This window comes from Globicephala melas, chromosome 2 (assembly GCF_963455315.2).
Source record: "Globicephala melas chromosome 2, mGloMel1.2, whole genome shotgun sequence".
NCBI classification, from domain to species: Eukaryota; Metazoa; Chordata; class Mammalia; order Artiodactyla; family Delphinidae; genus Globicephala; species Globicephala melas.
Genome location: NC_083315.2, coordinates 48,760,979 through 48,788,203, shown reverse-complemented (window position 1 = coordinate 48,788,203; position 27,225 = coordinate 48,760,979). Strand labels below are relative to the sequence as shown.

At 46.4% G+C, this 27,225-nt stretch overlaps 1 protein-coding gene across 1 annotated transcript in view; it reads left to right on the top strand.

The window, feature by feature from the left end:
* FAM169B (Protein) overlaps nt 1–15,983 on the top strand; it is a 64,607-nt gene extending 48,624 nt beyond the window's left edge. The window contains 4 exon segments of the mRNA XM_030873161.2: nt 5,134–5,316; nt 9,133–9,264; nt 13,612–13,706; nt 14,948–15,983. Coding sequence (XP_030729021.2) covers nt 5,134–5,316; nt 9,133–9,264; nt 13,612–13,706; nt 14,948–15,127 — 590 coding nt within the window. The 3' untranslated portion in view covers nt 15,128–15,983.
* The last annotated feature ends 11,242 nt before the right edge of the window (nt 15,984–27,225 follow it).

Sequence of the window (27,225 nt, the reverse complement as noted above, 5' to 3'; positions counted from 1 at the left end):
AAATATCTTATACATTAAAAAATTAGCAGATTTTACCTTTTACAGCAGTTTTAGGTTTATAGAAAAATTGAGCAGAAAGTGCAGAGAGTTCTCATCCCCCTCCACACACACAGTTTCCTCTATTATTAATATATTGCATTAGTGTGGTACATTTATTATAATTCATAAACCAATATTGATGCATGTATTAGTTGACTAGGGCTCCCGTAACAGAGCAGCACACATTGGGTGGCTTAAACAACAGAAATTAATTTTCACACGGTTCTGGAGGCTGGAATTCCAAGGTCAGGGTGTAGGCAAGTTTGGCCGTCTGCTCAGTGTGTCCTCTCACGGTTTTCCTGTGTGTTGTGTGCATTCTTGGTGTCCCTCTGTGTGTCCAAATTTCCTCTTCTTATAAGGACACCAACTGGATTGGATTAGAGCCCATCTAAAGACCTCATTTTGAGTTCATCACCTCTTAAAGGCCCTGTCTCCAAATACAGACACATTCTGATGTACTGAGGGTTTGGGGAGACACAATTCAGTCCATAAGAATACATTATTATTAACTAAAGTCCATAGTTTACATTAGGGTTCATTCTTTGTGTTGTATGTTTTGTGGGTTTCGACAAATGTATAAAGACATGTTCTATCATTGTACCATCATACAGAGTAGCTTCACTGCCCTAAAAATCCTGTGTTCCACCTATTCATCCCTTGCTCTCCCCTACCCCTTGGCAACCACTAATATTTTTACTGCCTTCGTAGTTTTGCCTTTTCCAGAAGATAGAATTGTAATTGTATGCTATGTAGCCTTTGTGGATTGGCTTCTTTTACTTAGTAATGTGCTGTAAGGTTTCTCTATATCCTTTTATGGCACGATAGCTCATTTCCTTTTAACACTGACTAGTATTCCATTATCTGGATGTACCATAATTTATTTATCCAGTCTCCCATTGAAGCATATATTGGTTGCTTCCAAGTTTTGGTAATTATGAATATAGGCATTACAAACATTTGTGTGCCGGTTTTTGAGTAGACATAAGTTTTCAGCTCCTTCAGGTAAATATAAATGAGCACAATTGCTGGATCCTATGGTAAGAGTAGGTTTAGTTCTGTAAGAAACCACCAAGCTGGGACTTCCCTGGTGGCGCAGTGGTTAAGAATGCCAATTCAGGGGACACGAGTTCGATCCCTGGTTGGGGAAGATACCACATGCTGCGGAGCAGCTAAGCCCATGCACCACAACTACTGAGCCTGCTCTCTAGAGCCTGTGAGCCACAACTTCTTAGCCTGTGTGCCACAACTGCTGAAGCCCGTGCGCCTAGAGCCCATGCTCCACAACAAGAGAAGCCACTGCAATGTGAAGCCCCGTGCACCACAACAAAGAGTAGCCCCCGCTCGCCACAACTAGAGAAAGCCTGCATGCAGCAATGAAGACTCCATGCAGCCAAAAATTAAAAAAAAAAAAAAGAAAGAAAAGAAACCACTAAGCTGTCATCCAGAGTGGCTGTACCATTTTGCATTCCCACCAACAATGAAAGAGAGTTCCTTTTGCTCCACATCTTCAACAGCACTTTGGTGTTTTCAGTGTTCTGGATTTTGGCCATTCTAATAGGTGTATGGTAGTATCTGACTTTTTAAAAATTTTTATTTCCCTGATGATATATGATGTGGCACATCTTCTTATGTTACTTGTCATCTGTACAGCTTCTTTGGTGAGGTGTCTATTAAGGTCTTTGGCCCACTTTTTAATCAAGTTGTTTGTTTTTTTATTGTTGAGTTTTATGAGCTCTTTGTATATTTTGGATAATAGTTCTTTATCAGATATGTCTTTTGAATATATTTTTCCCCCAGTTTGTGGCTTCTCATTCTCTTGACAGTGTTCTTCACAGAGCAGAAAAATTTGATTTTAATGAAATTCAACTCTCAATTTTTTCTTTCATGGATCATGCCTTTGATGCTGTATGTACAAGTTTATTGCCAAACCCAAGGTCATCTAGATTTTCTCCTATGTTATCTTCTAGTTCTGTAGTTTTGCATTGTACATTTGTGTCTGTGATCCATTTTGAGCTATGTTTTGTGAAGGGTTTAAGGTCTGTGTCTAGATTCATGGTTTTGCGTGTGGATGTCCAACTGTCCCAGCATCACTTGTTGAAAAGACTGTCCTTCCTCTATTCACTTTGCTTTGCTCCTTTGTCAGAGATAAGTTGACTGTGTTTGTGTGGGTCTCATTCTGGGCTCTGTTCTGTTGCAGCTTCATTCATTAATTTGTTCATTTTTAATTAATTAATTAATTTTTGGCTTATGGATGTCCAGTCATTCCACCACAGTTTGTTGAAAAGTCTGTCTTTTCCCCCACTGAGTTACCATGGCATTTTGTAGAAATTCGGAGTGTAAGAGTTTACTTCTGGACTCTCGCTTCTGCTCCATTGATCTATATGCCCACTTTTGCACCATTATCACACTGTCTGATTACCTTGATTTTATAAGAAGCTTTGAAATTGGTTCATATAAAACCTCCAACTTTGTTCTTCTTCTTTTTTTTTTCTGTTTTTTTTATCCTAGAGACTTTGCATTTCACATGAATTTTACTCTCAGCTTGTCAATTTCCACAAAAGAGCCTGCTGGGATTTTGATAGGACTGTTGTTAAACTTACAGGTCAGTTTGGGAAGAATTGGCAACTTAACAGTATTGAGTCATCCAATCCAGCAGTCCCCAACCTTTTTGGCACCAGGGACTGGTTTCGTGGAAGACAGTTTTTCCGTGGTGGGGTATGGTTTGGGGATGATTCAAGCGCATTACATTTGTTGTGCACTTTATTTCTATTAATATTACATTTTAATATATAATGAAATAATTATACAACTCACCATAATGCAGAATCAGTGGGAGCCCTGAGCTTGTTTTCCTGCAACTAGATGGTCCCATCTGGGGGTGATGGGAGACAGTGACACCTGAAGTGTGTTGCTTATGTCCAGTCTATTATGTAAGATGCAGCTTAATTGTCACTTGCCACTCACTGATAGGGTTTTGATATGATTCTGCGAGCAATTGATTTATTATGATCTCTGTGCAGTCAAACCTCTCTGCTAATGATAATCTGTATTTGCAGCCGCTCCCCAGTGCTAGCATCACTGCCTCAGCTCCACCTCAGATCATCAGGCATTAGATTCTCATAAGGAGGGTGCAACCTACATCCTCTCATGCACAGTACACAGTAGGGTTAGTGCTCCTGTGAGAATCTAATGCCGCCACTGATCTGACAGGAGATGGAACTCTGGCGGTAATACGAGTGTTGGGGAGCGGCTGTAAATACAGATGAAGCTTCGCTCGCTCGCCCGCTGCTCAACTCCTGCTGTGTGGCCTGGTTCCTAACAGGCCATGGACCGGTACTGGTCTGTGGCTTGGAGGTTGGGGACCCTGATCCAATCCATGAACATGGAATTTCTCTTCATTTATTTAGATCTTCTTTAATTTCCCTCAACTATGTTTTGTGCTTTTCAGTATTTAAGGCTTATGCTTCTTTTGTTAAATATATTCCTGAGTATTTACTTTTTAATGCTGTTGTGAGTGGAATTGTATCTTTATTTAATTTTAAACATTCTTAGCTTTGAAGGACTTCACTGTTTGGGGACCATTGTTCTTGTTGTCTATAAAATTGGAAGTTATATAATTGCAACCCAGTTGGTGCTGTTATTTCAGGCACATTTAGGGTAAATTCCAAATTCTTTACAATTACCATCTCAAGTGAATTGGAGTTGCTCGTTGGTCACAGATTATTTATTTATTCATTCATATTGGGCACAAAACCAACTATTTATTTAGCTCACCATTCTTTTGGTTGGCGATTTTGCTGAGGCTCAGCTGGGTGGTTTTCTGCTCTAGGCTGGGCTGGCCTATGCGTCTGTGGTCACCTGCCCACCTGTTTCTTAAGACCAGCTAGATGTTGGCTGGGACCACGAGGGTGCCTGGGCCATGTTTCTCTCCTGGTGGCAGGCTAGCCTGGGTTTGTTCTTGTGTTGAGTGATAGGGATCTGTGAAAGAATGGAGGGGCCCTGGACCCCGAGAGGCCTAGGCTCGGAACTGGTGTGCTCTTGCCAGCTTCATTCTGTTGCTCAAAGTGAGTCACCAGGCCAGCAAGATTGAAGGGGAGAGGAAGTAGACCCCATATCTTGATGGGAGGACCTTCAAAATCACATGCAAAGGTGTGTGGATATAGGACAGGGAATAACTGTGGCCATTTTTCAAACAGTTCACTACAGTAGCATGTAGCTCTGCAATTCAGCTTGGCTAATTAGACTCAGAATCATTTTTTTGTTTATTTGGGAAATTACTCACCTTTGAATCTTTGCAGACACAAATACCACCTCTTCCAATAGGAGCTGACTATGCGACATATTTCTTTTCCTGGATTCCAGTGCATCTAGAGCACAGGCAGCTGTGCAGCTGGGAAGTGAGGAAGGTGATATAGTTGGGTGTGTGTGGCATTTCTAGCTAGGGTGACAACAGAGGTGACTGACTGCAAGGGTAGGTTCCTGTTGCAGAAGCAGCAACTTTGCTGCTGTTAGTGCTGGTTGCGGTAAAGTTAAATTCAGGGTAGAAAAGTGGGAGCGGTGCCAGCTGTAGCCTCTCTTGCTCTGCAATAGCAGGGTCATTGATGTTCTATGGGAAACAGGACTTAGGCTGTTTGGGTCAGGCGTGCTTTGCCATAATTGGCCATGGTGAACTCTGAACAAGTCCATGCCATGGAGATGCGTTGGCTGGGTCTCCAAGCCCACATCACGGAGAACTTTGATGTTGCCCAGATGTTCCTCCTTCGTTTTGGGGGTCTCTGAACTGTGCACAGTGAGGGAGGGGTGTGAGGAGTATGGGTGCGCGACGGCCTCGCTCTGCTCAGTCACTGGGTTTGCATTTCATTCCAGGGCAATAGCCTAGTGGCCTTGCTCACAGTAATTGACAATGTGTGGGCTGCCCAGTAAGCTGGAGAGCTGGTGGTTTAGGGTGATCTGCTGTTTGGTCTTTAGTGGTTTAGTTTGTGAGGCTGCACTGCTTCCGGATGGTACCAGTGACCTGGCAAGTGGGAGTCCCGCCGGGTCCTGGCAGGCTAGTCCAGCCCAGGGGACAGCACGTGTCTCTTGCTTTCCCCGCAGGCAGCCTGTGTGGTGATGGCACGGGTGTGTGCTACCTGCTGCCTGTCTTAGACACCGTGTTTGTCCGGAGGAGCCATCGCCGCCAGGGCCTGGGCCTGGCCATGCTGAGGGACTTCTGCCAGACGTTCCGAGAGGACGAGGCCCTGGGCATCAGCTGGCCCATCTCCCCTGCCATGTACCAAGGTAATCACTGCATCGGGAGGAGCGCTTGGGTGACGGGGATGGGTAACTCATATGCGTTCCCGATGATTCTGGGGTGGGAGGTCCCTCAGAGCCGCTGGCACCATGACACACCTGTGAGTTGTCTCTTTCCTCTGAGAAATCTCCTGTTGCTTCAGCACTGAGACTTTAAGCTTGATCACAAGGGGCAAACCTTTCCCAGTCCCTGAGAAGAATTGGATTTAGAAGTAATAAGAACCAAATCAACACAGCGTCAGAGAGAAGCAGAATCCAGGGAACCCACTGTGCTGCTGGTTGTTGCTGGGCCTCAGAGGGCCTTTGCTCTTGCACGGGAAGATGCTAGTCATCACTTTGCCTTTCCAACTCGGAGCCCCAGGGGGACCAGGAGCTGAGGGAAGGCAAGCTCCAAATGCACTGAGCCCTGGGCACCTGTGTAGCTCTTACTACAGAAGATGGCTCCCCACATCTGCTCTTGTCCTACCGAGTCCATGTATTAGTCAGGCTTCTCCAGAGAAACAGAACTGGTAGGATATATATATATATATATAGAGAGAGAGAGAGAGAGAGAGAGAGGGAGAGAGGGAGGGAGGGAGGGAGGGAGGGGGGAGGGGGAGGGGGAGGGGGAGGGGGGAGAGAGAGAGAGAGAGAGAGAAAGAGAGAGAGGGAAAGAGAGAGAGGGAAAGAGAGAGAAGAGATTTATTATAAGAAATTGGCTCAGACAACGTGGAGATTGAGATATCCTAAGATTACAGTCAGCAAGCTGGAAGCTCAGGAGGACTGATGGTGTGGTTCCAGTCCAAATGCCAACAGGCTTGAGACCCAAGAAAAGCCAGTGTTTCAGTTTGAGTCCAAAGATAGGAAAAGACCAATGTCCCAGCTCAGTCAGTCAGGCAGGAGGAGTTCCTCTCACTTGTGGGAGGGTCAGACTTTTTGTTTTGTAGTCAGGCCCTCAACTGATTGGCTGAGGTCCACCCACAATGGGGAGGGCAATCTGCTTTACTCCGTCTAAGATTCAAATGTGAATCCTGGGACTTCCCTGGTGGCGCAGTGGTTAAGAATCTGCCTGCCAATGCAGGGGACATGGGTTTAACCCCTGGTGTGGGAAGATTCCACATGCTGCAGAGCAGTTAAGCCCGTGTGCCACAACTACTGAGCCTATGCTCTAGAGCCCATGAGCCACAACTACTAAGCCCATGTGCCACAACTACTGAGCCCATGTGCCACAACTGCTGAAGCCTGCACGCCTAGGGCCCATGCTCTGCAAAAAAGAGAAGCCACCACAATGAGAAGCCCGCTCACCGCAATGAAGAGTAGCCCCTGCTCGCCACAACTAGAGAAAGCCCTCACACAGCAACGAAGACCCAATGCAGCCATAAATAAATAAATAATTAATTAAAAATGTGAATCTCATCCAAAAACACCCTCACAGACACACCCAGAATAATGTATGACGAAATGTCTGGATACCCCTGGCCCACTCAAGTTGACGTATAACATGAACTACCACAATCCTTCTCCAGGTTCTGGAAAAGAAATCTTAATATGTATTTGCCAGAGGAAATTCAGAAAACCCTTATCCTAAATGTTTCACTCCAAATCAGCAAGGGTGGGAGATACTGGGGAGCATCTCCCAGGATCCACGGTCCCCCATGAAGCACATCCACCCCACACTGGGCCCTGCCTCACTTCTTGTCAAACAGATACTTTTGGACCCTTACTATTGAGTTTCCAGTGTCCTTATGGTGTGAGAACAACAGATAGGAGAGAAAAGCTGCGAAAGGCAAGGAAACTTCTGTTGCTCGGAAGTCATAAGAAAACCAGGCGAAAACATATTTTCCTCAAGTGGGTTTGGTCATTTCTTTGTATTTTCAAACTCTCCATCTCTCACGAAACTCTGAAGATCCTGAATTTGTGCAAAGAATACTGGAGGCTTGCTGCACTGGTTTGCTCACTTGGAGGTCTTGGAAAGTTCTGGAACTCCGGCACTGGTTCTCTGTCCATGCCCACCTGCTGTCTATCCCTCCCCTCATTCTCATTTCAGCTCTGAGACTTTGTTTGAGTGTGTTGGCCCCCAGGGCAGCCACCTAGGTCTCCCCTGGCGACGAGCAGGCTCCAAAGGGCGGGGGCCACCCCCAGGCCAGCACTGCAGAGACCCTCGCAGGGGCCTGTATCTCCACCTGGTAGAGAAAGAAGATCTGAAGGTACTGATTCTGAATCACACTTGGGGTCTCAGTGGCCCAGCCAAGGGTGCTGGGGCCTTGAGCTTCTACGTCACCCTGATTGTGCCTGGGCTCATGCGTGAGCAGGCAGAGTGTGGACAAAGCAGGACAAAGCAGCAGCTGGAGGCTCAAGGCCGGGCCGGATGTGGCTGCTTCAGGCTTCACTGACCGCCTTTTATCCAGTACAGTCCTGCCCTTGGAATGGCCCGGAGGGCCTCCCGCCCAGGGCCCCACGCTTTAGCACCCTGTTGAAGCTGCGCCTCTCTCCACGGGATGAGGAATCTGCGGGTCCAAGAGGATGTTCTCGCCTGGGTGCAGGCCACTCCTAAAGCAGGTCAGGCTACCAGAACCCCAGGGTTCCTGTCAGGGGCTGCCAAGGGCCCAAGTGGACTCTGTCCTGGATCTGTGCCCCCAAGAGCAGAGGATGCCACCAATTTGCACATCCTTAGGCCCTGGGACAGCTACTGGTGGGGTGTAGGTGGAGCGTGGGCGTGGTGTCCATATTTGCATGCACAGGCCCCTTGCCATGGGCTGGGAGCTGGGATGGGAGGAGGGGGTGGGCTGCCAGCTGGGGGCCAGCTCTCTTGGCATCGCCACATTCAGGTGCAAAACTCCAAGGAGTCTAAGAATTCTAAATTTGAAACTGGCTTTTCCTGCTGTTAAGAAGTTATATTTGTCAAGACAGGAGAGCAGAACATTCTCTCTAGCACTCGGCTAGCTTGGCTTACGCCTTTTGAGTACTTAGCATCATGCTCTGTGGGTCTCCATCTGTGCTCTTGCCCTGGGCCTGATGGAGCCCCCAGCACCTGCACTACCAGGAGCAGCTTCCCATTCGGCTGGATTCGGGGCCCTGCCACGTGGAAATGCTGTGAACATAAAAGTCTACAACCTTGAGGGGGTTCTGGAGTCAAGGTGTCTGTGGATGAGCTGGAAGGCTCCCTGGGAGAAGAGGGCTGTGGAAGCTCAGAAAGAGGAAGGACAGTGCCTGTGGAGAGGACCGAGTGGGGTGCCGTTATGGGCTGAATTGGATCCCCCCCAAATTCTAACCCCCAAGGGGACTGTATGTGGAGATGGGGTCTATAAGGAGGTAACTGAGTGTGAGGTTAGATGAGGTCATAAGGGTGGGCCCTGATCCCATAGGACTGGTAAGAGGAGGTCCCAGTAAGAGGAGGAGACTAGGACACAGATGGGTACGGAAGGAAGACGGTGTGAAGACACAGTAAGAAGGTACCATCTCCAAGCTGAGGAGAGAGGTCTCAGGAGAAGGCAAGCCTGCCAACACCTCGATCTCAGACTTCCAGCCTCCAGAGCTGCGAGGCAATAAATGTCTATTGTTTAAGGCCCTGGGTGTGTGGTGTTTTGTTGTGGCCGCCTGAGCAGGCTTAATGGGATGGATGAAAGTGGGAGGCAGGTGAGGAGGATGGTGGGTGGGGTGGTGGGGGTTGGCGTGGGCCAGCGGCAGAGCAGAGAGCTGGGAGTGGGCCGGGCCAGGCTGCAGGAAGGACGGAAGTGGCCGTGCCTGGGGACGCAGACGAGGGACGGCGTGTGTGCACCAGGGCTGCGTGGGCCTCCCTGACTCCTGTGTGCAACTTCCCCTCAGTCTGTAGGAAGTTCCTGGCGGCGCATCCAGAGGAGCGGGGGCGCCTGTGGGAGGCGGAGCCCCCAGGAGCCTGGGGCCAGCGAGTCAACATCTGGCTGAAGGTTCAGCTTCAACAGGCAAGGCGTCCAGATTGTGAGTCGGGGTGAAAGCATGCCCTTTGGTCTGGTTTTTTCCAGTGTCGGTAACGGAAGCACAGATTCACTGGTGCGGATCGAGTCAGGCTGCGCAGACGTTCTGTTTGTTGCTGGTGCAGGAATAGAGGAGGGGGTGAAACCCGGGAGGTGGCATCCTGGCCTTCCTCCACCTCCCATCCTGAACGAACCACACCTTCCAGACCCTCTTGCTCAAATAGATCTCCCCCACTTTAGCCAAATCAGAGACTGCCTGGGACTAAGGGTTCCCTGTTTCCAGTCGGAAAGGGTCATTGAAACATGCAAGAGGATTAATTGCCTCTGTCTAGCAGAAGGTCCCTGGAAAGCATTGTTTCCCGTAGGCAATGTGTGCATCTGGTAAAAATTCTAAGACACACGAGGGTTTGCTGGAAGAGCGAGCTCTGTCCCTTCTCCTCCGGGGAGGGTTCACGTGGGTGTGAGGCAGCCCTGTTACAGACACACAGGCCGTCTTCAGCGAGTTTGTGGCGAGTTTTTTTTTTTTTTTTTTTTCCGGTAGGCGGGCCTCTCACTGTTGTGGCCTCTCCCGTTGCGGAGCACAGGCTCCGGACGCGCAGGCTCAGTGGCCATGGCTCACGGGCCTAGCTGCTCCGCGGCACGTGGGATCTTCCCAGACTGGGGCACGAACCCATGTCCCCTGCATCGGCAGGCGGACTCTCAACCACTACGCCACCAGGGAAGCCCTGTGGCGGGTTTTTGATGGATGGTGTCTGTGCCCAGGTGGTGGGTCTGAGGGCCGGAGGGGCAAACAGGGTGGCAGACACACATTGTCTTTAGGTCTCCAGGCTGCTTTCTGTCCGCGTTCCCTCCACCTCTCCCAGGTAGGGGAGGATGGCCTCAGCTGCAGCTGGAGGTGCAGCTGGGGGCAGGGCTGCAGGGGAGATGGGGGCGAGGGAGCGTCTCTTTAGATTCACCGGCCACGATGAAAGCATGGCTGAGGTACCTTCAGGGTCGAGTGCCACTTCCGAGGCTGCAGGCAGCTCATTAGGGGATGCATGGGCAGGCTGAGGTGCCAGGCTTTCTCTTCCCATGGTGACTGATTCCCCTGAGGTGGTGACAGGGGAGAGTGCCTGGGAGTTTATTGATGATGATGGTGATAGGTTTTGCTCCTCTGGTGCCTTTCCGCTAGGAGGCTTAATGGGTCTTTACAGATATTAATGGGGTGACCGGGCACCTGGGAAGGAGGCTGTGGCAGGGCTGTGACTGTGATCCTAATGAAGCAGTTAAGTGACTTGCCCTGTGGCGTAGAAAGTTGGAAATGATGGGAAGCCAGCCAGGGTCCCAGGCCCTTGGCCGACCAGCCGTGTGAGTTTCTCACTGGGCTTCACAAAGGATCCTGCAGCCCCCATGCCTCCTGGCCTTTGTGGCTTGGATGTTGCATTTCCTTGGCTGGAAATGGAAAACAAAATGGTTTGCCCATCAGAATGTGGAAATCATGTGGAAATTGCATGGGCTGGAGGGGGTTTGCAGGGGAGGACGTTTTTGCATAATTGGGGAGATGGCTTCCTCTGAGGAGAATTCCACTGGGGGTTATTTCAAGAGCTGAGAGAGTTGGTGTGGTCTGGTCAGAGGAAATGAGCTAGAATTCAGATGCCAGCCCTGTCACTTTAACTCACTCTGAGATGCACCAACTCTCTCCTTAAAACGGCAAATGAGGGGACTTTCACAGAGAAGGTTCCAGAAGCATGCTTGAGTCCCTTGAAGGAAGAAGGGTCATCATTATAATTAGGGATATAATTAGATTACCGAGACTATAATTTTTTGAAAAATTCTAAGTTGTGGTCTTTTCACTCCCTGTGTAAATCATGGCTAGTTCCCAGTTTCACCCACACCTCCTGTATCCCCCCAGGGCCAGCAGTCAGGATTTTAATTCACTCGTGAAGGTTTTCCGCCAACCAGCTTCATTTTGTAACAATTTTGTCAGTCGACGCTGACATTCAGGTTTTTTCCAGGCCGGCCGGCTAGTGGGGGCCACAGATGCGATCACAGATTAGCCCAGATGCTCAGCAGTTTCTCTGTTTTTGGTCTGATTCTCTCCTCACGGAAATCAGCAAATGTTAGCCCACTGGGTTTTCCCACCCATCACCAAACAATGCAGATTCTGGAATCTTCTCTTCCTTGGAAATGTCACGAGGCCACTTATTTTAATTTTAGTTTTAATCAGTTATTCTTAGAGTTGCTTTCTTGAATTGTTCTGTTTTTCAAATTCTATCTTTTGTCCCTTTATTTCTGACTATTATTTAGGAGGTTTCCTACAATTTCATGGGCCACAGAAATAGAACTATAAGCCAGAAGCCCGGTGGGGCCCGTTGCTTTTCACATTCTAACTAAGGTGTGGACATATTACAATATTCCACAACATTTCAGCGGGAAATTAACTTCTCCTTTCAAATGTTTTAAAATCTGTTTTTGAAGCAGTGTCATTTGTGGACTGGGGATTTTAGAGTTTGCACGGTCCTGAGTGTTGATAACATCTGTGGCTTATAAAGGCCCTGAAAATATTTACAGGGTTATTCAGACCTTTTGAGAGAAGGAGTTTGTGGGAAACTTTTTTCTTCCTATACTCAGTTACATATGAAGCCTTTGAAACTTGACCAATAGGATCAGAATTCTGTCCGATGTGACTTCCCCATTAGCTTGCACATGCCTAAGTTTCTTTACTGGCGGGGGGGGGATGAAATTGAATACGTCAACAGTCGATTTTTTTTTTGTTGTTGTTAACGGAAAAAGTTGCTGGAGGCAGGAAGTAATTGCACACAGATTAAAAAAGAATTTTTTTTTCATTTTTAGGTTATATTTTTGCTTTCTTTCCAGGTGAAGTTTTAATAGATTCAGCTGTCATCCATGGGGAAAATACTTTTCTTCTGTTTGTATTTAATTTTTAAAGCTGGAGGGAATGTACATAAAGAGATGTGAAATATTTGAGCTGAGGAAGTGGGGTCATTTTTCTAAAAGCCTGATGCTTAGCAGACTGCAGCTCTAACTTGTTTCAGCTTGTTCTGGAGAGTCAGGCATTACACAGAGCAGTAGCAAGAGCAAGCATATGGGGGTGAGCCAGGCTGGGAAGGGCAGAGAACAGAACCACCACGCTGGATGGGCTTTTTGGTCTAATGCTGCTCTTTGAAAGGTTGTGTGGCTCCCTCTAGTGGCCACTGTTATCTGCTGCAGCATCGGATGGTAAATCATAGGCATCTGCCTTTGACCTACCTGTGTGACTGCTTCTCAGATTCTCATCCTCGTGAGTCCAAATTATCATTAATTAAAAAAAAAGTATTGCACCTTCATTGCTTAGGAATAAAGTACAAGGGAAAGTTTGATAGCTATTAACATACTTCCATCCATAACACATGACACCAAAGTTTCACACATCAGGAAAGGAAGAAAGTTGATAATGGGTTATCTACTTCATTCTCTCATTCATTCATTCACTCACTCATTCAGTTGATTACTGTTAACAGAGCATTTCTCAGCACTGGGAAGTGTCCAGGTGATCCGGATACAGTAGTCAATGAGGCTGGCTGAGAAGTATCTGAGCTCATTTATGAGCTTATGGTTTTTGTGAAGGAAAGTACATGGGCAGCTACTACTGTATTATATAAAATCTTACATATCAGAGAAGGCTAAAGAGGGCTGGCATTTTTAGATGCTTATGATTCAATTTTGCCAAACCAAATTTTCCTCATTTATAGAGTCTGGAAATAAACTTTAAACATTTACTTATATAGGTAACAAGTAATATTCTTTATTCGAAAAATGTGTTTCATTTGTATTTTCATGTGTTTCATTTGTATTTTCAGCTCAAATGGAAAACTGCATATTTGTTTCTTAAAGGATCTGAACCCCTCACCACACCTCCACATATGGATTTTGGGGTGTGGGGAGGTGCACAGTAGGATAAGAAAGTCACCCCCTTCCAAGTTGGTACTGATTTGGTAGGAGCGGGGAGAGAGGCTGAATTAACATGTGTGATTATGGTCTCTCTTGTGAGTAAGAATTCCAGTGAGCAAAGAGGGGGGCCAAGGAATAGAATGGGAGATCTGACTGCATTTAATGCCTGAATAGTTGGGAGAATAGATCAAAATTCCAGCTCAGAAATGCTTGAATAGAACCACTCTCCCAATACCTGGAAGGTTTTCCTGTCCTTGGGGGGCATGTAGCAGGTGTCAGGGTGAAGGTCAAAAGGATAGAACTGGGTCGTGGGGTTCCTTGCTTTTGGAAGTGTCCCCATTATATTATTAATCTTTTGACTGTCCAGTCCCTTGGGAGTCACCCTATTTGCTCACCCCACTCTCTTGCTTGGGGAGGGCAGCTCACCCAGGAAATTCCAAGGAGGAAGTGACTGCTCTTGGGTGCACTTCTCAAGACGGTGGACCCGGAATATCCCATAATGGAGAAGACAACAAGGTACAGTGACAAATGTGTGTCATTCTAGGACTAGTCATTGTGTCATGCTCATGAAGTTTCCTAAACACCTCTGCTCTGGGCTCCTCTGGGGCAGTAGGTCCTTGATTTACGCTCAGAATCTCCGAGCTGCAGTGGAAGGAGAGGCCATTGCAATTAGACTTTTCACGGTCCTCTTCTCTAAGCTAGACAAGCTCTGACAAAGCCAAAACTAAACAGAGAACACATGGGAATGAGCCGTAATTTTGCATTGTTAAGGAAATACTGAAAAATCTGAATTTCAGATTCTGTGATGGACCAGTATCTTTCAAGCAGAACTAATGTGTGGACAAATTTATCTTTCTTTCCTTCCCCGCCCCTCAAGCCCAGATGCTAGAAAATGGAATAGGGCATTAGGTTATGAGATGGTTCAGAGCAATGGTAGACAGAACCGCGGGTAAGGATGGTTCCTGAATATTCCTTGCTGGCCTGTTGTCGTCAGTAGTTTATAAGATTTTGGAGTGATACGATTCCATGAGTATTTTCCTGAGGCCAAGCCAGACACTTGTCCACACAAGGTGATTGTGCTGACATCCATTTGCTGGCGTGGAAGGGCCTTTGCTCTGGAATCCCTAAAGAAACGATAATGACATTAAACTCCAAAACTTACAAATGCATTTTGTGGGGAATGCTGCTTATATTGGAAAACAGATGGTTCTGGGATAGAAGACTCAACATCAAAGGCATAAAACATCTCAGAAAGTGCCGGATTATCTTAGAAAAGCTGACTAGTGTCTGACATCAGTTCTAGCCATCTGGCAGAGGAGGGCCTTCCTGTTCCTTGGGTCACAGTGGAAAGATGGGCTGTCAGGCTACTGAACCGAGCGTGTGCTTTGCCTCTGTGCTAATCTCTGACTCTCCTTTTAAACGTTGAAGGCCGTTAGAGGAAGCAGGAGGTGTCCAGTGTGACCTGACGCCTGCGGGCGTGTGTCTGGGGAAGTCTGCGCTTCCCCACTTTTATAGTAGTGCCTCCTTGCCTTGTTCTCTCTTGGATCTCCCCGGGCCAGGACTTCATGTCCCACCACTAAATATATGTTCCCATCAGTAAATCTGTGCTCAGAGCATCTTATGTACAGAATACAGTGTCCCCGCGGCCGGCCTGGTGTGTGAACCTGGCTCGCCTGCTCTGACTCTGAGCTCGCGGTGCGGGGCGCAGCCAGGCCTGTGTTAATTGGGATGCTCTGTTGATTCTTTTCTGGTTTCAGGAGAGGATCAGTGGAGAAGAAGTGGAGAAGAAAGATCAAGATTGCGCAGTGACAGAAGCAGCTGGGTGGCTTGCGAGAGCATGCTGGGCTGAGCAGGAGGGGAAGGAAGCCAAGAGGACGGCGGTGGATGCTGGGCTGCCCCCAGGGTCGTGGCGGAAGCACATGCGTCCCAGCTCCTAACCCCTAACTCGCAGAGGCTGAGCTGAGTCCACCGAGAGGCTTGCCTAGGCTCCAGGGGACGTGGGTTTGAGAGCTACCTGCCACTCCATGCTCCTGCCGCTGGGAGCTGGCCTCTGTCCTTGCTGTGCTGTCATTTGAGGAGCAAATGACCACACAGACCTTCCTACCTCAGGCTTGATGTGTGGGCTCAGGTGATGGGAAGCCTGAGAAGCCCCCCATTTAATCCGAAGGTGCTGTACAGGGGCAAGTAATCATTTTCCCACGCTCAGATTTCAGAAGCCCATTCATTAAACCTAACATGGTTTCTCTTGCTCAGGATGAATTTGTGAAGACTGCACTGGAACCACATGACTACGCCTCTTTCTTCAGCACAAGGAAGCCCAGGGCTGCCCCGTCCACACTGCAGAAATCCCTCTGGGGTTTGCCCACAGCTCTGCTGTAACTGCGAGACCCCAGACACCAGAGGGGTTTCCAAGGAGACATGTTTCTTTCTGGAGAAGCTTCAGCCACGTCGGAAGATCCCTGAGGTCAGGACCAGGCTGCCTGGTGCACACCCAGGCCTCTGGCTCACGTCTGGCTGGTGCAGGAGGCGCTCAGAGTGGACTCCAGGCGGGCACCAGGATCGTAGCAGCACCTACTTCCCAAGGGAACCACCAGAGGGGACTTCAGGCTGATGGCCCTTCTATAGTATTGGTGCCTTCAGCGGACAGGCTTGTGCTAATAAAGGTGACTGTAAAGGTGACATCCTGGCCTGCATGTGACAGCAGCCCCCCTTTCTACATACCTACACAGCCCTGCTCCAGCACGTGCCCAGCCGCCGTCAGGGTTCCTGCCCCCCCAGACCTCAGTGAGGACAGGCGAGGCTGGCCGTGGCAAGTGCTGAAGCCTGTTCACAGGGCAAGGCACAGTCCAGGCAGCTTCACGAGGTCTCAGAGCCTGTCTCCTGAGATCGGGATGGGCTTTCTCCGCAGTCAGCATGGGCTCTCCCAGGATCAGCAGGATTCTTTCCAGGGAAGGCTGGTCAGGTCGTCCTGGGGCGGGCAACCCAAGTGCCGCCTTGACTTCTGGGGAGTGCAAACCTGATTGTATCACCAAGGACACCCCACCCCCTCTGTGGCTCGACACTGTCTTTGCAGCACTCAGGGCCTGTCACAGAGGGCCCCGCTGACGCCGCACCTGCCTCTGGGCTCGCCCGCCCTGTCTTCTGTTGCCTGGCTGCCTGGGCCTCTCCATCCTCAGACACACCAGGGTCTCACTTAGGGTCTGCTGGGGGTCTTTGCCTTCCCTGCCCTCACCACTCCCTCCTGCACGCATGCATGTGCGCGCGCGCGCGCGCGCACACACACACACACACACACACACACGTTAGTCAGGCTCATTCCTGCTTACACATCTGGTTTCAGCTCAGGTGTCCTCTCTTTCCCACATGGCCTCTAAGCACTCGTCACTCGCTGGGCCTCCCTGAGCCTCCACCAGGGTCAGCCTGGGGTGGCTGAGTGTCAGCTCCGACCTGGCCCTTGGTAACTGGTGGGGGGTGGATGGTGACATGTCACCTCAGGAGTGAGGGGTGACACCTTCCTTCTGTTCCTCTGCTGCTAGACCCTGGAGAGGTGGGTGGAAGGACAGTTTCAACCTTTTAGGGATTTAGTGAAGTCCATCCTGGAGGCTGGGGGTGGGAAGAAGACGACCGGTGCCGAGTGCTGGCAAGATACTTACTTGCTGCTTCCCTGAGTGGTTAAAGGGTACATGGGGTGGGACCTCTGTTACTTATTTACTCACCCATGTGTCCATCCATCCATCCATCCTCCCACCCATCCATTTCCCTGTCCCTCTCTTGCTCTCTCCCTCCATCTCTCCGCTCATCTTCCCACCCACGAATTTACCCATTTGTTCACATCCATCCATCCATCCATCCATCCATCTATCCATCCTGCTGTACAATAGACATTCAGTATGCTTGCTCAGGGCCAAGCCCTGTGCTGGGCACAGGGGACATACAGATAAGTGAAGCATGGTCCCTGGACTCAAGGAAACTTTTCTGGAAGGGTCCCTCCTGGAATCTTCCAATACGCTTGTCTCTCTTACATTCGTTAGAAAGAGGGATGAGTCCAACTGAACAGAAAGTTTAGAGCTCCGTACGGAGACGTAAAGTCCCCCAGTGCATGTAGGCTCTCTGGGAAGGAGGCACAGTGGTCTCAAGTCTGTAGTGGAGGGGCTGCTGTGTGTGACGTCAGACGTAACCTTTCACACGTGGTGTAGATGTGAGCTGTGAACATTTCACTGTTTGAGACAAATCACTGGTACTTTCTGTTTATGAGGAAATGAACTGATCAAAGTGGCTCAGGGGTTTGATGAAGTTACTATCAATAAGAGAATCCTCCCAAGGAAGAAAAACTGATGTGTTGATGTAATTCATTTAAAGATGTACGAACAGGGCTTCCCTGGTGGCGCAGTGGTTGAGAGTCCACCTGCCAATGCAGGGGACACGGGTTCGTGCCCCAGTCCGGGAAGATCCCACATGCCACGGAGTGGCTGGGTCCGTGAGCCATGGCCGCTGAGCCTGCGCTCCACAACGGGAGAGGCCACAACAGTGAGAGGCCCGCCTACCGAAAAAAAAAAAAAAAAAGATGTACGAACAAACCACGTGGCGTTAGAGAGAAACGTGGAGCTCAGAGCAGCCTCTCCCTGGCAGCACACAGCCCTGTCGGTGTGGGGCTCTGTGCAGGGTTCCTTCCAAGTGGCAGGGGTGCATGAAGACTGTCAGATAGGCTGTGTGCGTGGTGTGTTTTATTTTTATTTTTTAAAAATTTATTTATTTTTTTATTGGAGTATAATTGCTTTACAATGTTGTTTTAGTTTCTGCTATACAATGAAGTGAATCAGCTATATGTATACCTATATCCTCTCCTTCTTGGACCTTGGATCTCCCCTCCCTCCCCCATCCCACCCATCTAGATTGTCACAGAGCACCAAGCTGAGCTTCCTGTGCTTTATAGCATGTTCTCGCTAGCTATCAGTTTTACACATGGTAGTGTATATATGTCAATCCTAATCTCCCAATTTGTCCCACCCTCCCCTTCCCACCCTGTGTCCACACGTCCGTTCTCTACGTCTGTATCTCTATTTCTACCCTGCAAATAGGTTCATCTGTACCGTTTTTCTAGATTCCACATATATGCGTTAATATACAATATTTGTTTTTCTCTTTCTGGCTTACTTTGCTCTGTATGACAGACTCTAGGTCCACCACATCTCTACAAATGACCCAATTTCGTTCTTTTTTATGGCTAAGTAATATTCCATTGCATATATGTACCACATCTTCTTTATCCATTCATATGTTGATGGACACTTAGGTTGTTTCCATGTCCTGACTATTGTAAATAGTGCTACAATGAACATTGGGGTACATATGTCCTTTTGAATTTTGAATTATGGTTTTCTCAGGGTATATGCCCAGTAGTGGGTTGCTGGGTCATATGATAGTTCTATTTTTAGTTTTTTAAGGAACCTCCATACTGTTCTCCATAGTGGCTGTATCAATTTACATTTCCACCAACAATGCAAGAGGGTTCCCTTTTCTCCACACCCTCTCTAGCATTTACTGTTTGTAGAGTTGTTTTTTTTTCTGTCGGTACGCAGGCCTCTCACTGTTGTGGCCTCTCCCGTTGTGGAGCACAGGCTCCGAATGCCCAGGCTCAGCGGCGATGGCTCATGGGCCCAGCCGCTCCATGGCATGTGGGATCTTCCCGGACCAGGGCACGAACCCATGTCCCCTGCATTGGCAGGCAGACTCTCAACCACTGCGCCACCAGGGAAGCCCTGTAGATTTTTTGATGATGGCCATTCTGACTGGTGTGAGGTGATACCTCATTGTAGTTTTGATTTGCATTTCTCTAATAATTAGTGATGTTGAGCATCTTTTCATGTGCCTCTTGGCCATCTGTATGTCTTCTTTGGTGACATGTCTATTTAGGTCTTCTGCCCATCTTTTAATTGGGTTGTTTGATTTTTTGATATTGAGCTCCATGAACTGTTTGTATATTTTGGAGATTAATCCTTTGTCAGTTGCTTCATTTGCAAATATTTTCTCCCATTCTGAGGATTGTCTTTTTGTCTTGTTTATGGTTTCCTTTGCTGTGCAAAAGCTTTTAAGTTTAATTAAGTCCCATTTGTTTATTTTTGTCTTTATTTCCATTACTCTAGGATGTGGGTCAAAAAGATCTTGCTGTGGTTTATGTCAAAGAGTGTTTTTCCTATGTTTTCCTCTAAGAGTTTTATAGTGTCCAGTCTTACATTTAGGTCTTTAATCCATTTTGAGTTTATTTTTGTGTACAGTGTTAGGTAGTGCTCTAATTTTATTCTTTTATATGTAGCTGTCCAGTTTTCCCAGCACCACTTATTGAAGAGGCTGTCTTTTCTCCATTGTATGTTCTTGCCTCCTTTGTCATAAATTAGATGACCATATGTGCGTGGGTTTATCTCTGGGCTTTCTATCCTGTACCATTGATCTATATTTCTGTTTTTATGCCAGTACCATACAGTCTTGATTACTGTAGGTTTGTAGTATAGTTTGAAGTCAGGGAGTCTGATTCCTCCAGCTCCGTGTTTCTTTCTCAAGATTGCTTTGGCTATTCGGGGTCTTTTGTGTTTTCATACAAATTGTAAAATTTTTTTTGTTCTAATTCTATGAAGAATTCCATTGGTAATTTGATAGGGATTGCATTGAATCTGTAGATTGCTTTGGGTAGTATTTTCATTTTCACAATATTGATACTTTCAATCCAAGAACATGGTATATTTCTCCATCTGTTTATGTCATCTTTGATTTCTTTCATCAGTGTTTTATAGTTTTCTGAATATAGATTTTTGCCTCCTTAGGTAGGTTTATTCCTAAGTATTTTATTCTTTTTGTTGTGATGGTAAATGGGATTATTTCCTTAATTTCTCTTTCTGATTTTTCGTTGTTAATGTATAGGAATGCAAGAGATTTCTGTGCATTAATTTTGTATCCTGCAACCTTACCAAATTCATTGATTAGTTCTAGTAGTTTTCTGGTGGCATCCTTAGGATTTTCTATGTATAGTATCATGTCATCTGCAAACAGTGACAGTTTTACTATTTCTTTTCCAATTTGGATTCCTTTTATTTCTTTTTCTTCTCTGATTGCTGTGGCTAAAACTTCCAAAACTATGTTGAATAATAGTGGTGAGAGTGGACATCCTTGTCTTCTTCCTGATCTTAGTGGAAATGCTTTCAGTTTTTCAGCATTGAGAATGATGTTTGCTGTGGGTTTGTCGTATAAGACCTTTATTATGTTGAGGTAGGTTCCCTCTATGCCCATTTTCTGGAGAGTTTTTATCATGAATTGGTGTTGAATTTTGTCAAAAGCTTTTTCTGCATCTATTGAGATGATCATATGTTTTTTATTCCTTAATTTGTTTATATGGTGTGTCACATTGGTTGATTTGCATATATGGAAGAATCCTTGCATTCCTGGGATAAATCCCACCTGATCATGTTGTATGATCCTTTTAATGTGTTGTTGGATTCTGTTTGCTAGTATTTTATTGAGGATTTTTGTGTCTATGTTCATCAGTGATATTTGTCTGGAATATTCTTTTTTTGTGATATCATTATCTGGTTTTGGTATCAGGGTGATGGTGGCCTTGTAGAACGAATTTGGGAGTGTTCCTCCCTCTGCAATTTTTTGGAGAAGTTTCAGAAGGACAGGTGTTAGCTCTCCTCTAAATGTTGGATAGAATTCACCTGTGAAGCCATCTGGTCCTGGACTTTTGTTTGTTGGAAGATTTTTTAATTACAGTTTCAATTTCATTACTTGTGATAGGTCTGTTTATATTTTCTAATTCTTCCTGGTTCAGTCTTGAGAGATTGTACCTTTTCAAGAATTTGTCCATTTCTTCCAGGTTGTCCATTTTATTGGCATACAGTTGCCTGTAATAATCACTTATAATCCTTTGTATTTCTGCGGTGTCAGTTGTGATTTCTCCTTTTTCATTTCTAATTTTATTGATTTGTGTCCTCTCCCTTTTGTTCTTGATGAGTCTGGCTAAATGTTTATCAATTTTGTTCATCTTCTCAAGGAACCAACTTTTAGTTTTGTTGATCTTTGCTATTGTTTTCTTGTTTTCTATTTCATTTATTTCTGATATCGTTATGATTTCTTTCCTTCTACTGATTTCTGTGCATTAATTTTGTATTTTCTTTGTTCTTCTTTCTCTAGTTGCTTTAGGTGTAAGATTTGATTGTTTATTTGAGATTTTTCTTGTTCTTGAGGTGAGATTGAATTGCTATAAAATTCCCTCTTAGAACTGCTTTTGTTGCATCCTATAGGTTTTGGGTTGTCATTTGTTTCTATGTGTTTTTTAATTTCCTCTTTGATTTCTTCAGTGATCTCTTGATTATTTAGTAGCGCACTGTTCAGTTTCCATGTATTTGTGTTTTTTACAGTTTTTTTTCCTGTAATTGATTTCTAATCTTATAGTGTTGTGGTCAGAAAAGATGCTTGATACAATTTCAGTTTTCTTAAATTTTCTGAGGCTTGATTTGTGACCCAAGATGTGATCTATCCTGGAGAATGTTCTGTGTGCACTTGAGAAGAAAGTGTATTCTGCCACTTTGGGGTGGAATGGCCTATAAATATCAATTAAATCTATCTGATCTGTTGTGTCATTTAAAGCTTGTGTTTATTTATTTATTTTCTGTTTGGATGATCTGTCCATTGGTGTAATCGGGGTGTTAAAGTCCCTTACTATTGTGTTACTGTTGATTTCCCCTTTTATGGTTGTTAGCATTTGCCTTATGTATTAAGCTGCTCCTATGCTGGGGACATAAATATTTATAATTGTTATATCTTCTTCTTGGATTGATCCCTGATTATTATGTAGTGTCCTTCCTTATCTCTTGTAACAGTCTTTATTTTAAATAAAGTCTGTTTTATCTGATACGAGTATTGCTACTCCAGCTTTCTTTTCATTTCCATTTGCATGGAATATCTTTTTCCATCCCCTCACTTTCAGTCTGTATGTGTCCCTAGGTCTGAAGTGGGTCTCTTGTAGACAGCATATGTATGGGTCTTGTTTTTGTATCCATTCAGCCTGTCCGTGTCTTTTTGTTGGAGCATTTAATCCATTTACATTCAAGGTGATTATCGTTATGTTCCTATTACCATTTTCTCAATTGTTTTGGGTTTGTTTTTATGGGTCTTTTCCTTCTCTTGTGTTTCCCGCTTAGAGAAGTTCCTTTAGCATTTGTTGTAAAGCTGGTTTGGTGGTGCTGAATTCTCTTAGCTTTTGCTTGTCTGTAAAGCTTTTGATTTTTATGTCAAATATGAATGAAATCCTTGCTGGGTAGAGTAATCTTGGTTGTAGGTTTTTCTTCTTCATCACTTTAAGTATATCCTGCCGCTCCCTTCTGGCCTGCAGAGTTTCTGCTGAAAAATCAGCTGATAACCTTATGGGGATTCCCTTGTATGTTATTTTTTTGCTTTTCCTTTGCTGCTTTTAATGTTTTTTCTTTGAATATAATGTTAGTTTGATTAATATGTGTCTTGGTGTGTTTATCCTAGGGATTATCCTGCCTGGGACTCTCTGCGCTTCCTGGGCTTTGGTGGCTGTTTCCTTTCCCACATTAGGGAAGTTTTCTACTATAATCTCTTCGAATATTTTCTCAGACACTTTTTTTTTTTCTATTTTTCTTCTGGAACCCTATAATTTGAATGTTGGTGCGTTTAGTGTTGTCCCAGTGGTTTCTGCGATTGTCTTCAATTCTTTTCACTCTTTTTTCTTTATTCTGCTCCTTGGCAGTTATTTCCACCATTTTGTCTTCCAGCTCACTTATTCGTTCTTTTGACTCAGTTATTCTGTTATTGATTCCTTCTAGTGTATTTTTCATTTCAGTTATTGTGTTGTTCATCTCTGTTTGTTCTTTAGTTCTTCTAGATCTTTGTTAAACATTTCTTGTATTTGCTCAATCTGTGCCTCCATTCTATTTCTGAGATTCTGGATCATCTTTACTATCATTACTCTGAATTCTTTTTCAGGTGGGTTGCCTATTTCCTCTTCTTTTATTTGGTTGTAGGTTTTTACCTTGCTTCTTCATCTGTAACATATTTTTTTGTCATCTAATTTTTTTGTTGTTGTTGGGTGGGATTGTGTTTCTATCTTACTGGTTGTTTGGCCTGAGGCTTCCAGCACTGGAGTTTGTAGGCTGTTCGGTAGAGCTGGGTCTTGGTGCCGAGATGAGGACCTCCAGGAGACCTCACTGTGATGAATATTCCATGGGGTCTGTGGTTCTCTTTTAGTCCAGTGGTTTGGTTCAGACTCAGAGGTCCCACTGCCAGAGCTCAGGCCTGACCCCCGTCTTGTGAACCAAGATCCTGCAAGCCGCATAGGGCGGCCAAAAAAAAAGCAGAACAATAACAGAGTAAAAAATAAAATAAGATTAGAAGACTAACAGTTATGTTAGAAAAAATAAATATAGATGAAACAACAACCAGAAGGTAAAACAGAACCACAATAGCAAAAAAGAGGAAAGCAAAAAAAAGCTGGAAAAGGCCTTGGCTGTGGGGGGCAGGGCTTTGGTGGTGGGCGAGGTCTAAGCTTAGGACCCACATGCAGGAAAAGGCCCTGGGGGTGGGGGTGGGGGTGAGGGGCGGGGCTTAGGCTCAGCACAGCCAGTGGGGCCCACAAGTGCCTCTGGCCTCAGAGGGCTGAGGATCAGGTCCTGGACCCCAGCTGGCTCCCTAGGCCTGAGTGGCCAGGGGAAATGCTAGGCGCATTCCCCCCTGATCCTCCAATCCCAGAGGGCTCCTCTCCATCTGCCTCTCCTCTTCTTCCTCCCCACCCCCCATGCCCCTAGGACCAATGGGGCTGGAGGGGGCCCTGGAAGGCGGAGGACCCGGCCTGGGACCCCAGCAAGCTTCCTGGGGCCTGAGTGGGCAGGGGAAACTAGTTGCATCTCCCTTGATCCTCCGACCTGGAGGGTCCCTCCCCGGTCGCCGCTTCTCTTCTCCCTGCACACCTCCACAACCCTAGGACCCACACGGCTGTAGGGTACCTTGGAGGGCGGAGGACCTGACCTGGGAGCCCAGCAGGCTTCCCACGGCCTGAGTGGGCGGGGGAAACACCAGCTGCACTTTCCCTGATCCTCTGGTCCTGGTGGGTACCCCCACCTCATCTGCCTCTCCTCCTCTTCCCCCTCCTCTGTCCCTCCTATGCCCCTAGGACCCATGCTGCCAGAGGGGGTCTCGGAGGGTGGAGGACCAGGCCCGGGGCCCCTGCAGGCTTCTCAGGGCCCGAGTGGGCAGGAGAAACGCTAGCCACACACCCCCTGATCCTCTGAGCCTCTGAGGGTCCCCCCAGGTGTGGTAACCCCTCCCTTCTCCCAGCCACCCGTCAGGGGTGCCGGTCCTGTCTGATCTCCACTTCTCCTCCCCCCTCACTCCCCCCCACATCCTACCTGGTCACTCGGGGGTTCCTCCTTTTTCCTTGGGCATCGGAGTCCCCACCTGGTAGATGCCCTAGTTGTGGGGAGACGTGAACTCTGCGTCCTCCCACTCCGCCATCTTGACTCTGCTTCTCTGGTGTGTTGTTTTATTAAATCACCGTTTTAAAATTTATTATTCCATTCCTCCATGTTCTTGCCTGTTATTATATAACAGCTCTGTTGAGATATAATTTACAATCCATCAAGTTTATTTTAAAGTATATACTGTTGTGGTTTCTAGTATGTTTACAGAGTTGTGCAACCACTACCACAGTCAGTACCTCAAAAAGAAACCCTGTACCCGTTAGCAGCCTCTCCCTTTCCACCTACCACCCAGCCCTAGGCAACCACAAATTCTAGTTTCTCTCTCCAGAATTGCCTGTTGTGGACATGTCATAGAAGTGGGATCATACAACGTGTGGTCATTTGCATCTTTTTCTTTTTTTCATTTAGTATAATGTTTTTAAGGTTCATCCATGTCGTAGCATGTATCAGAATAACTGAAGAATATTCCACTGTATGGATATACCACTTTTTAAAAATCCATTTCTTGATTGATGGACTTTTGGGTTGATGTCAGTTTTTCGCAACCATCAATAATGCTGCTATGAACATTGTGTTTTTATGTGGACATATGCCTTCAATTCTCTTGGGTCTATACCCAAGTGTGGAATTTCAGGTCATATGGTAACTCTATTTTTAACATTTTGAGGAACTGCCAAATTATTTTTCAAAGTGATACACCATTTTACGTTTCCTCCAGCAATAGGGGAGTGTTCCAGTTTCTCCCCATCCCAGCCAGCACTCTTTGCTTTTGATCTTTGTGATTATGGCCCCACCCTAATGCTTGAGAACTAGTATCTTGTAATGGTTTTCACGTGCATTTCCTTGATGACTAGTGACGTGGAGCAACTTTCCATGTGCTTGTCAGCCCTTTTTATGTCTTCTTTGGAGGAACATTTATTCAGTTCCTTTGCCCATTTCTTAAGTGGATTGTCTTTTTATTTTTGAGTTGTAATAGTTCTTTATATATTCTGGATACAAGTCTCTTATCACATACATCATTTGCAAATATTGATATTTTCTCCCATTCCATGGGTTGTCTTTTCACTTTCTTGGTGATGTAATTTGAAGTGCAACATTTTGATGAAGTCCAGTTTATCTGCTTTTCCTTTGGTGGCTTTCTGTGTTGCAGTAGTAATAGTTGTGTTTTATAAATGCATGTCCTTATATTCCCATCTAAAGGGAGTTAACGGGGAGGAAGTTATTTGACTCTACAATGAATATATATAGAAAAATTCACAGGGAAGTCATTACTTGGAAGAAAGCTATGCCCAGATCCTGGGCCCGTGCCCTGTGGGCTGCTCTACCCCAAACTTAGCATAAGATCCAGAAATCCCACTCTTGGGTATATATGCAAGAGAACTGAAGGCATATGTCCACATAAAAACTTGTACACGTATGTTCATAGCAGCATTGTTGATAATAACCAAAAACTGAAATCAACTAAAAAATCCATCAACTGGCAGTGGGGATAGACAAAATGTGGTATAGCCATACAATGGAATATTCTTCAGCTATAAAAAGGAATGAAGTGCTAATACATGCTACAACATGGATGAACCTTAAAATCCTGCTCAGTAAAGAAAACCAGATGCAAGGTGGGCAGAGGACGTTGGGGACCCAGGGTCATGCAGAAGCTTGCCTTAGGGGTTCAGTGTCTGGCAGCGGTGGTGACACTTATTGCTATGCACTGGACCTCAGACAGATTTTCCCTCAGAGTTTTAGGCTGCCTCAGCATCGGGTATTTTTGAGAAGATTCAGACCTGGATGGGAACCTTAGAACTTGATTTTCCTCGTAATCGATGTCCTGAGCCCTCCTTCTGGCTGGTGGCAGAAAACGGTGATCTTAGATTTCCAGAGAGCGTGGGCAGTTTTCCCAGGGAGATACCCACGGCGGCCACACGATGGCAGCCTTGCACAAACCAAAGCCCGCTCAGCCCAGGCGGCAGGCAGCCCTTGGTGTGTGTCCCCAGGCAGTGGACCCAGCCTGCCTCCTGTAGAATCCGCGGACGCCCAGCCTGGGTGGGCATCTTTAATCGCAGCTGGAAACTCGGTGCTTTACAAGGGAAAGAAACAGCCGTGCAAACTGCTCATGCCTGCCTCTGTTGATCGGTTTCAGTATGGAACTAGTTCCCCCCTCCCCCTACCCCGCTCCGCCTCTCTGGCATTTCAGTGTGCAACAAGACGGATAATAAGTTAGACTTATTCTTGAGAGAGCTCAAATCTCTATTCCTTTCTTTCTTTTAAGGAAAAAATGTTTATCTTTCATTGTGAGTCCAGGAGTGCAGACAGATTTCAAAGTTTCCTAATTTCTTCACTCACCCGGTAGGCCTGCCAGCAAAAAAATAGGACCTGGAGCTGCCAACCCACTAAAATTCACCCTACCTCCCTCCGCCACAGGTTGAAAGAGGAGGCTGTGAGGCTCACCTGCTCCCCGGGTAGCTCACAGGGTGAGCGTTTGGGCGATGCTGCGGTTAAAGGGAGAGAATGAAAAATGTTGGGTGGGGCTTCCCTGGTAGCGCAATGGT